Source organism: Kogia breviceps, chromosome 12, assembly GCF_026419965.1.
Source record: "Kogia breviceps isolate mKogBre1 chromosome 12, mKogBre1 haplotype 1, whole genome shotgun sequence".
In the NCBI taxonomy this organism is placed as follows: Eukaryota; Metazoa; Chordata; class Mammalia; order Artiodactyla; family Physeteridae; genus Kogia; species Kogia breviceps.
The window spans coordinates 62,683,406-62,695,725 of record NC_081321.1 but is presented as its reverse complement, the minus strand read 5'-3'; the positions used below and the strand labels follow the sequence as shown (position 1 = coordinate 62,695,725).

General features: G+C 39.9%; 1 protein-coding gene across 1 annotated transcript in view; it reads right to left on the bottom strand.

The window, feature by feature from the left end:
* The window catches only part of ZDHHC17 (zinc finger DHHC-type palmitoyltransferase 17), a 238,643-nt gene that overhangs the window by 171,715 nt on the left and 54,608 nt on the right, over positions 1-12,320 (bottom strand). The window contains exon 2 of the mRNA XM_067009784.1: positions 246-383. Within this exon, the coding sequence (XP_066865885.1) occupies positions 246-287 (42 nt within the window). The 5' untranslated portion in view covers positions 288-383. The remainder of the gene's footprint in view (positions 1-245; positions 384-12,320) is intronic.

Genomic DNA, 12,320 nt, shown 5'->3' with positions numbered 1-12,320 from the left:
TGTTAATATCCACCATACTGGTTTGCTATGAAAATAAATCCAGTAATGTCTGTCAATTGTCCAGCGTGATGCCTGATGGATGTTTTTTCCATTCCCCTCTGAGCAGTGTCCTCTGCTATTTTGTGTTACTACTACCTTCACCCTCCACACGCACCCAGACATATGAAGTGCTTTCTTGAAATACCAGCCATTTTCCGTTGGCCTTCTCTCTACTGTCTGTGCTCTGCATAGAATAGTATTGGTACCTGCACGGGCAGCTGGCTCTGCTCCTGTGTGGCAGGCTCCATCTCTCCAGTGCGAGGATCTCATTTCCTGTGCTGGCCCCTCCCAGGCTGCAGCTTCCTGAGGACTTGTCCTGAAATAGGATACTAGGAACTTTGCGTCTGGAAAAGAGAATTTGGGGAAACAGAGCTGTTTTTTAATATTTGAAGACCCGACTCATAAACAAGCAATCAGACCTGAGTTTCTAAACATTTTATGCTCTTTGGTGGTCCAGTGAATCTTATGAATGCTTTCTTAGAATAATACTTTTAAATGCACAAACTATAACACATAGGATTACAAGGAAACCAATTATATTGAAATACAATCAACAAAATATTTTTTAAAACAAGTTTGTGGGACTTCCCTGGCAGTCCAGTGGTTAAGACCCCATGCTTCCACTGAAGGGGGCACAGGTTCGGGGAACGAAGATCCGCATGCTGTGCAGCATGGCCAAAAAACAAACAAACAGGGCTTCCGTGGTGGCGTAGTGCTTAAGAATCTGCCTGCCAATGCAGAGGACACAGGTTCGAGCTCTGGTCTGGGAAGATCCCACATGCCGCGGAGCAACTAAGGCCGTGAGCCACAATTACTGAGCCTGAGCTTGTAGAGCTTGTGCTCCACAACAAGAGAAGCCATGACAATGAGAAACCCTCGCACGGCGATGAAGAGTATCCCCCACTCGCCGTCAACTAGAGAAAGCCCGCACACAGAAACAAAGACCCAATGCAGCCAAAAATAAATTTAAAAACAAACAAACAAATAAAACAAGTTTGTGATACAGCAATGTATATGATTTTTTTATTAGCACAATAAATAAGAAGTAGCAACAGGCTTAATAACCTCTGAAATTGCAAAGTTATGCTGTCAATGACATTTCAAGATTTCTGGAACAACTAGAACGTCATATGAAGATATGTGTGATTTCTGTTGTCGACAAAGTCATGGAGACTGTTAAGAACTACTGAGGTTTGTTGCCTCCGTACATAATTGAAGGAAATCTAAATTGGGTTACAGATAAGTGAAAATAAAGATGTCATTTTTTTCCCCACCTAAGTTCACAGAGCCTTGAAATCTAGGCAGAGATATCCTTGGCCCATGCCCAGTCCTCCCCACCCATGTAAGGACTGTGAAGATCCAATATAGACTCATTCTGTGCCGCCCAAAAGAGCAGAACTAGGCTCAATGGGTTCATGAAATCTATAGAGACAGATTGCAGCTCAGCACAATAAAGAACCTCCTAACAATTAAAAGTCCTCAAAAAGGGCTTCCTTGGTGGCGCAGTGGTTGAGAGTCCGCCTGCCGATGCAGGGGACACGGGTTCGTGCCCAGGTCTGGGAAGATCCCACATGCCATGGAGCGGCTGGGCCCGTGAGCCATGGCCGCTGGGCCTGTGTGTCCAGAGCCTGTGCTCCGCAACGGGAGAGACCACAACAGTGAGAAGCCCGCGTACCACACACACACACACACACACACAAACACACACACACACACACACACACACACACACACACACAAAAGTCCTCAAAAAATAATAGGCCACTTAGTGAAGTAATGAGTTTTTTTTTCACTAAAAACTATTCAAAAGAGGTTGACTATGATTAAGTAAGGATTTCTGTATTGGAAATGAAATTGGGATCCATTTACATAAAATATAATAGGAATAATGTTTTCTAGAGATTGGCAATGCAGCAGGCTTGCTAACATTTGCCAGGCATGGTGCAAAGTGCTTTATGTTGGTCAACTCATGCAATTACAGCAGAATACTGGGAGGTAGGCATTATCCCCTGACTATCAGCTCAGTTATTTTTAAATATCTCGACCAGGCCAAACATCTCAGAGGTAGAATTCAAATCAAGGTCTTTCAGACCCCAAAGGTTAGAAGTTTCCATCTATAAAATGGAGTTCATAATACCTACTTAGAGGGTTGTTATGAAGACTTCAAAAATAATATATGCCAAGTACATATGTCAGATTATCAAAGATCTAATCTATTATAAGTGCTTTACATGTATTAATTCATTCCATCTTCACAACAATTCTAAGAGGTAAATAATCTTATCATCCCCATTTTACAGGTGAGAAAACAGAGGCACTAAGATGTTGAATAGTTTGCCAAAAGCTATACAACCAGTAACTGGATTTGAACCCTGGAAGTCTGACTCTAGAGTCCATGCTGGTAACCACTAGGCTACACTGCACCTCAACATGGTACTTGCGATTTGTTTTATGCATATTTAAGATTTCTCTCCCCAACAACACAGTTACTGTGAAACTGAGTCTCCCTAAAAACTAGTTCCTCTGCCAATTTTATGATTAACCTCTCTATCCAAAACTTTATTCCCTTTCCTGTCCTGTACCTGTTCCCTCTCAAGATTGAAGAGTACCCAAAAAAAGGGAGGGATTGAAACCGAGCAGGAGCCTGTGGAAACTTCTTGGGTACAAAAGTCCCTCTGGGCCCTCTGTCTCTTATTTGTAGAAAAGAAAAAGGGGGGACACGTGTATGCATATGGCTGATTCGCTTTGTTGTGCAACAGAAACTAACACAGTATTGTGAAGCAATTATACTCCAATAAAGATCTATTTTAAAAAACAAGAATATACTGTTTATATTTACTAAGCACCCTCCATGTGCTGATTAGTGCAAGAAAAGTTATTTTTAGCAAGAAGAAAAGTCTTTTCTGGGGGTCAGTTTCATAAATGCAGCCACACCTGCTGCACTTATGAGTCTGGCTGAAGTCACCAGGGTGACGAGCTGAAGGGGGCTTTGTCTCGGTGACGCCTCAGACACACTCTACAATACACATCTCCAGCATCTCCTAAGAGGTGGGAGACCACTAGGTCAAGTCACTGGGGGGAAATCTGGATCCTACTAACCAAACTCAGATTGCTCACTGTTTGGAAAAGTGGCATTCACCCATGGACAATATTCTCCTTAAGGACCCTCCTTCTGGAAAAATCCTTTTAGTGCCTCCAGCTGTTTCTTCAGGTCTTCACAATTCAAAAATAACCATTTATGGAACTGCCAGAAGTTACTCAGGTAATTTTTATTGGTTCACATCAAATACTTGCTCCCTTTTGCTTAAGCCACCTGTGGCTGCTTTGCCAAAGGATTTTTTTTTATCAATAAACACTGGGTTTTACCTAATATACTATTAGCAGTCAGAAGTCCAGAAATTTTACAGGATACTTCTTAGTAATTATTATAGTAAGAAACATTTCATGGGAATTTATTCTTTAAAAGAAATATAGACTATAAACATTGGAATCTGCTAGAAGAAAAAGGGGAAATCTTAGGTTGGCTGAATTGGAGGATTTTCATATTTTTATATTTCACTGCATTATTTTGACTTCAGTTTGCAAAGCCTTAGATGTCTTTAGATAAACACAATTGAGAAGAAAGCCTTTTCTGTGAGCTAGAGAAACATTTTAGTATTTGTTCTGGTTTATTTTTAATTTCTTACTTATAAAAACTATGAAAGATATATATATATGTTTTTGGCTGTATTGGGTCTTCATTTCTGTAGGAGGGCTTTCTGTAGTTGTGGCCAGTGGGGACCACTCTTCATCGCGGTACACGGGCCTCTCACTATAGCAGCCTCTCTTGTTGCTGAGCACAGGATCCAGACACACAGCCTCAGTATTGTGGCTCACGGGCCTAGTTGCTCCGTGGCATGTGGGATCTTCCCAGATCAGGGCTCAAACCCGTGTCCCCTGCATTGGCAGGCAGATTCTCAACCACTGCGCCACCAGGGAAGCCCGAAATATATTTTTAAAACAAGAAGTACTAATGACTGATAAGTGCCAAAAAAGTGTTCTATCTAATTTTTGCAAAATTTTTAAAAGGTAAACTTCGATTTTCCACCTGTGAATTAAAAATGAGAGAGAGAGAGAGAGAGAGAGAGAGAGAGAGAGAGCATCAGTGGTTTCAGTGGTGTGGTTCCTATTCCATGGGTGAGTTTAAATTGAAACAATCTTTCTGACAAATTGTTCAGAAATTGTATAAAATCCTTAAAAATGTTATTTCCTCATAACTTTTTAATCCAATAATATAGCTTCTAAAAATCTATTCTAAGAAAACAGTTGCAGACAGAACTGAAGATTTACATGCAAATGCATTGATCACAGCTATGTCAGGAGAGCAGGATCCCTAGCAGATGCTCCTGAGGTGTCTAACTGGTTTACTATGAACTTGAGTGCTGACAGCCATCTTGTGTAGTAATCTGAAGAACATTTTAGACATGGACTTAAAAAAACAACAACTTGGGATCAAGGCTTTACTCTGAACCCCTTATCTACTAGCTGACTCTAGAAAATTACTTTTTTCATCTGTTATTTAACATTTTCATCTGCAGCATAACATACTCTTTAAGATCTCCAGACTCTGTTAATTCCCAACTCTACTATATACTAGCTAATTGAACTTGAGTAAATCTTTGTGCCTCAATTTTTCCATCTCTGAAATGGGGACACTAGCAAGCAGGCTCTAGTTAATTCTGGTTTGGCAAGGACAAAGCTTTCATCATAATGGAATCTTTTGATGGCAGGGCAGTTATGTAGCTGTTTCAAAGCAGGAAGAAAAAGAAAAAGGAATGACTGTGGGGGAGGGGAAATTATGGGAGGAAAACATTTTTTTTGGTTTTCTACTTAGAGTATGAGTTAGAAACACATAAAGGGGAGTTTATGAAAATAAATGCAGAACGCAGCATTGATTACCTCTGTATACTTAAGTTCTATGCTTGAGGCCAACAAAAATGTGTAATTGCTAAAACCTGGATATAGTGTGCTGTTCCAGAGTAGCACATTGAAACCACTCTAGAGGTTAGACGGCCTTAGAGGCAGTGTTTATATTACAGGAGGAGTGCTATATGAGGGTAATTTCTGGTTTGAAAGGGCACAAAGGAACATTTTGGGTGATGGAAATAGTTCCTACCTATCTCGTTTGGAGTGGTGATGACATGGGTGTATACAATTTTACTGAACAATTCAAACTGAACAATTAAGATCTCTGTGCATTTTATTGAATGTAAATTATACCTCAGTTTAAAATGTTAAAAACAAGAGTTTTTCTGGGACTTCCCTGGTGGCACAGTGGTTTAGAATCCACCCTCCAATGCAGGGGACATGGGTTTGATCCCTGGTCTGGGAGATCCCACATGCCGCGGAGCAACTAAGCTCGTGCACCACAACTACTGAGCCTGTGCTCTAGAGCCCACGAGCCACAACTACCGAGCCCTCGTGCCACAACTACTGAAGCCCGTGCACCTAGGGCCCTTGCTCTGCAACAAGAGAAGCCACCACAATGAGAAGCCCATGCACCGCCACATTGAAGATTAGCCCCCCGCTCACCACAACTACAGAAAGCCCACGTGCAGCAACAAAGACCCAACATGGCCAAAGATAAATAGATACATTTATTTTTTTAAATTGCAAAGTAGCAAGTATATATAATTTTTTTTAAAAAGAGTTTTTCTGGTTGCAAAAATAACATGCATTCATTGCATAAATTTTAGAAAATACAGATAAGCACAAAGAAGGAAATAAAACTTACCTGGACTTTTACTACCCAGAGATAATCACCCTTAACATCCAGATCATTGTTATCTAGTTTTCCATTATCCCACCATCCCAGTTATGAGGTTACTGGAGAAAGCAATAGTTATCATGATATGGACATAATCAGCTAATGACCTGGCTGCTTATAAAATTCATCCTCACCCAAACATCCTCAGCTTTACACTAGCTTCCATCTCCACCCATCCTGTCAAAGAGCTTGTCAGGAAGCTCTTCTCTGAATATTGGCTGTAAACATCCGCAAATGTAATGGAAATCAAATCGAAAGTGGACTGTGAATTTTTTAAAAACAAGGTATGTTTCATAAAGTCAGTGAACATAATGTTGGAAAACTACTGGGTCACATAAAAGCCATGGAAAAGGGAGACATTAGACCTGATATGCATGTACTGAGAGAAAATAAGCAGACATGATGATAAGCACTCCAAAAGAGAATGATTTGATTATCAAAGACTAAAAGAAGCCTTTGGAAAATAATGAAGCCCTCAAATTATTTTTGTTACAAAAGTTATGATAGTACCACAAAAGTCAGACATAGAGTGGGGAAGAAGGCTGTATCATACTGTCATACAATTTTTGTCCAAAAGAGAAGACAAAATATCAACATTTTAAAAGTTAATTCCCAACCAAACATATAAAAAACTATTTCCTGTAACACAGCTGCTGAAATATTAATGTGCATAGGAATCACTTGAAAGTCTTGTTAAACTGCAGGTTATGATTCAGTTAGATTGGAAAAGGGGGCCCAGATTCTGCATTTCTAACGAGCTCCCATGAGTGCTGATACGGTTAGCCTCTGGACCTTACTTTGAACACCAGGACTGTAAAACTGTGATTTAAGTAGATTCACTTTAAGTGGCCTTTATCCAATACTCATTAGCTTTGAGCATTAAGAAAGGCTTCCCTATCCTTCCAGCTATTTCTAATTTAATTGTTCTAGATACATGCAATACACAGTTCTCAAATTATGAACAAAATCACCTGGACAGCTTGTTTAACCATAGATTGTTGTCACACCCAGAGCTTCTCTCTTGGTGAATCAGGGGTGGGGTCTGAAAATTTGCCTTTCTAACTAGTTCCTGGGTGATGATAATGCTGGTGGTCCTGGGACCATACTCTGTGAACCACTGGCTTAGAATGATTGCAAATAAGTTCTAGGGAGTTGCTTACAATACCTGAATTACACATTGTGTTACACTTGCAAAACAAACAGGGCAATAGAAATTGTATGGATCATATGAACAAGCCCCAAACATGTGACTGTCTGAATGTTCCTGGTATTTACTGAACTCAGTCATTCAGTTCATTGCCCAAGGGTTCAGCTTGACTTTGTGTGTGTAGGTCAGTGGTCACCAACTGTTTCGACTCCAAAATTATTTTTATTATTAATGATTTTCTATCATTTTGTATAATATTAATTATATTTCTAGAGAGAGCAATGAGACTACCTATGATAGATCTGCTTAGATTATCAATTGCTTTATCTCACTTCAGCTCACAGAGGATTACAAGTAGTGGCCCTGCCATCATCTTATTAATTAATTGTGATTGCATTATTAGAATATGCAAAATATGCACACGTATCTATTAGTATAAACAGCTCAACACACACAGTTTCTTTGTATGGATCCTTTCAGGCAACCCTCTTATTTTGAGAGGATTACTTAGTTAAAATCAGATAATACAACCTGTAAATCGACTTCCTGCATTTGTAACCTGCAATACAACACGATAGGCATAAAAGGAACAAACAATTTAAGGTTTCACTACAAATCCCTTTCCTCTAAGGAACTCCCATTCAGGATACTACTAACCTTTAATCACTACTCTTAGTATTGTTATTCTGCAGACAATGCAGTCACCTAACTGCATTTTCATCCAGCACGCAGGTTTGCTATTGGTCCAGAGTGATATCATAGGACAGTGTCAGATGCCCCAAGAGGAAATAGAGTAGTGGTTAAGCCCTGTGGCTCTAAAGCCAAATCCTGGCTCTACCACCTACCATACACTGTGGTCTTGAGCAAGTGACTAGATCACTCTGTGCTTCAGTTTTCTCATCGATAAAATGGGAGGGGAGTAGTAATAATAGAACATATTTCACAGTGTCATTGCGAAACTCAAATAAGTTAATATGGGTAAAGAATTTAGAGCGGTTCCTGGCACAAATTAAGAATGCAGTAAGCATTAGCTATTTTATTATGTCCTGAACACTGAACTGGAAGTCAGAAGACCTGGGTTCAAGTCCTAGCTCTGTCACTAATTAGTTTTATGACTTTAGACAGGCCATTTAACCTTTCTGAGCTTCATCTGCAAAATGGGGCTCGCAATCACTGCCTTGCTAAACTGACAGAGTTGTGGTCTCAAATAAAATAGTACATGTAAAGGTGCTTCAAAAAACTGTAAAGGAGTATGAAAAAATAAGAACCCTTCTTTATAATTTTATTTCTCTTATACCTTAATACATAAATATTATCTGAAATGTTTTATAGTAAAGAAATATGATCAAAGCAGGAATGTATTCTCAGTGAATATTTTCTTTTCCTTTTATAGCCACTCTTTTAGCAATTTATTTAAAATATTTTCTGAAATTAAAATGAAACTCACTAGAACACAATTTGTGGAGTACTCTTCTCCACTAAAAAAAAAAAAAAAAAAGTGAAACATCTGGCCATCTTCCTAGTCTTCTAGCTCTATGGTGTGGTATAAAAAGTGTGGGCTTTGCGCAACCCAATCGAAAAATGGGCAGAAGACCTTAATAGACATTTCTCCAAAGAAGACATACAGATGGCCAGTAGGCACATGAAAAGATGCTCAACATCACTAATGATTAGAGAAATGCAAATCAAAACTACAATGAGGTACCACCTCAAACTGGTCAGAATGGCCATCATTATAAAGTCTACAAATAACAAATGCTGGAGAGGATGTGGAGAAAAGGGAACCCTCCTATGCTGTTGGTGGGAATGTAAGCTGGTACAGCCACTATGGAAAGCAGTATGGAGGTTCTTCAGAAAGCTAAAAATAGAATTACAATATGATCCAGCAATCCCACTCCTGGTCATATATCCAGACAAAACTATAATTCAAAAATATACATGCACTCCTATGTTCATAGCAGCACTATTCACAATAGCCAAAACATGGAAACAACCTAAATGGCCATCAGCAGATAAATGGATAAAGAAGATGTGGTACATATATACAATGGAATACTACTCAGCCATAAAAAAGAACGAATTAATGCCATTTGCAGTAACATGGATGCAACTAGAGATTACCGTACTAAGTGAAGTAAGTCAGAAAGAGAAAAACAAATACCATATGATATCACTTATATGTGGAATCTAAAATATGGCACAGGACTTCCCTGGTGGAGCAGTGGTTAAGAATCCACCTGCCAATGCAGGGGACACAGGTTTGATCCCTGGTCCGGGAAGATCTCACATGCCGCAGAGCAACTAAGCCCGTGTGCCACAGCTACTGAGCCTGTGCTCTAGAGCCTGCGAGCCACAACTACTGACCCTGCATGCCACAACTACTGAAGCCCATGTGCCTAGAGCCTATGCTTCACAACAAGAGAAGCCACTGAAATGAGAAGCCCACATGCTGCAACAAAGAGTAGCCCCTGCTCGCTGCAACTAGAGAAAGCTCACACACAGCAACAAAGACCCAATGCAGCCAAAAATAAATAAATAGAATAAATAAATAAAATAAAATAAAATATAGCACAAATGCACCTATCTACAAAACAGAAACAGACTCACAGACATAGAGAACAGATTTGCCAAGGAGGGAGGGCAGCACTGGGGAATTAGCAGATGTAAACTATTATATACAGAATGGATAAACAACAAGGTCCTACTGTAGAGCACAGGGAACTGTATTCAATATCCTGTGATAAACCATAATGGAAAAGAATATAAAAAAGTATGTCTCTATGTGTATAACTGAGTCACTTTGCTGTACAGCAGAGACTGGCACAACATTGTAAATCAACTCTATTTCAATTAAAAAAAATTAAATTTAAAAAAAGTGTGGGCTTTGTGAACAGAAGACCAACATAAGTCCCACAGGAGCTGTGCAACCTTGCACAAGTCACTTAAGTGCTTATCCAGCCCACCTCCCTGGGAAGGACCTGGAGGGTAATGAAATACAAATGCTTACAGATGGGCTTCCCTGGCGGCGCAGTGGTTGAGAATCCGCCTGCCGATGCAGGGGACACGGGTTCGTGCCCCGGTCCAGGAAGATCCCGCACGCCGCAGAGCGGCTGGGCCCGTGAGCCATGGCCGCTGAGCCTGCGCGTCCGGAGCCTGTGCTCCGCAACAGGAGAGGCAATAACAGTGAGAGGCCCGCGTACCGCAAAACAAAACAAACAAACAAATGCTTACAGATGCCATGGATTAGAGATAACATCAGTTATACATCTAGCCTAGGAATTGGTGATTTTTTCTTTTTTTTGGTAAAAGAATAAATAGTAAATATTTTAGGCTTTGCAGGTCATAAGCCTCTGTCACAAGTACCCAACTCTGCCACTGTTGAATGAAAGCAACCATAAACAATATATAAACAAATAGGTGTGGATGTGTCTTAATGAAACTTTATTTATGGACACTGAAGTTTGATTTTCACATAAATTTTACATGACATGAAATCTTTTGATTTTTTTCAAACCATTAAATTTACCATTCTTAGCACAAAAACAAGCAGTGAGCTAAAACTGGCCTGCGGGCCATAGTTTGCCAACCCCTAGCACAATGCCTAGCATGTAGCAGGTAATAGTAGGTGATATTAGGCATATACAGTTGCTTTATAAACTAAAAATCATTAGATATAATCTATTGGAAACTTTGCTTGTTCTCACGCCTTAAGGACCATCAGCTCTGTGCTCTCTCAGGACCTAAGGATATAATTCATCTGGAATGGTGGACCTGGCATTATCTAAAGCATTGATTTGAACTCTAAGTCTTTTACATATGCCTAATTTTAATTCCTTGTTTTCAATAAAATGTTAAGAATCTTTTTCTAAGTAAAAAAAAAGTAATATTCATTCTAAAATTTTCAGAAAATAGAAAAGTAGGAATAATGAGGAAGACCTCTCATAGTCATACCATCCAATCAGTTCCTGCTTAGTTATGTTTTCCACCTCCCCCTTTGAGGGCCATTTTCTTTATTAAAAAGAAAAGAAGAAGAAGAAGTAAAGCAACAGTTAAGTAGTTATACTTTCTCTGGCATCTGTCAGCATTACATCATTTTCTTACTCCAAACATAATGTTGTTGTTTCTTTAACTGAATTGTTTTTGTTATCCTCCACTTCAGCTGGTTCTGGGCTTTCTCCTTCCTGAGTCTTTTCCTTCAAATGCGTGGTGGTTGTGCATACCTCTTTCCATCATCAGCATATATCTCAACAGAGTCCATTCTCTTCAGACACATGTGTTTTGTTTTGTTTTGTTTTCTTCCTCATCAGCTTTATATGTGACTGTAATTTCTTATAACCTATGTTTCCCTAGGCACACCAACCTATGGATCAAACGAAACCATATTAACAATAATAAACAGTATTTTTTCTGATTTCACCCTACCTCTCTATTGTGGCACTTCTAGCTACTCTCAAAGTATCATCCAGTTAGTTGCCTTTAGGAAGCTCATAGGTGGTAGGACACTTGCACTCATAAACAAGTCATGTCAGTTACCACCTGTGTCTGCCATGATTCTCTCCTACCCTGGCCCCCTTTGGTGATACCTGCTGCCAAAGCCTCTGCTTCCCATGAAGTTACTTGATAGTGCCCAACCACTGCCCCAGCGGCAGGTGATATCCACGCTAGGGGTATTGTTTTCCAAAGCTACAAACAATTAAAATCTCTCCGGCTCTTAAGACTGGTTCCCACTGTTGCAGAGTGATGAGGCCTCTGTTGTTACAACAACTGTCAGGGCTGGTCTCCACTGCAGGCTTATTGAATGTTAAAGTTGGGGGGCGGGACAGTTTTTAGAATCCTTAAATCACTGAGGCCAGGCTGCACCAGAGCAGCATCAAGACTTTTCTCCTTTGTGTGTTAGCATCAACAGATGAGCCACAGAATAGCTTTGTCTTGTGATCCTAGTATCTTACATAATTTATTGAAACAGAGCTTTCATTTCTTGACTGTAACATGGCTTTATAGAGGCTGGGCCAGAAGCTAAATCAGAGAGACAGACACCATGCTGTACTGATTTTCCCGCCCAACTGGCCAGTTTTTGGTCCAAACTTAAGAGCCCTACTTTCTCTTCCTTTAGAATGAATTCTTTCCCAGGAGACTCCTTTTCCCCTTGTGCGCAATAATGGAGGACTTGGGCCCTGATACTACACATGTAAGCATGTCTGAATGCCAGTGGTTATCAAAATTTAGATTCAAGCCAGAATTCTCCATTCCATCAGAATTCCACCCCTCAGGCATTCTCATTCTTCTTAATCTGTTGTCCATTTTAAATGATGTTGGTTATAAAATCAT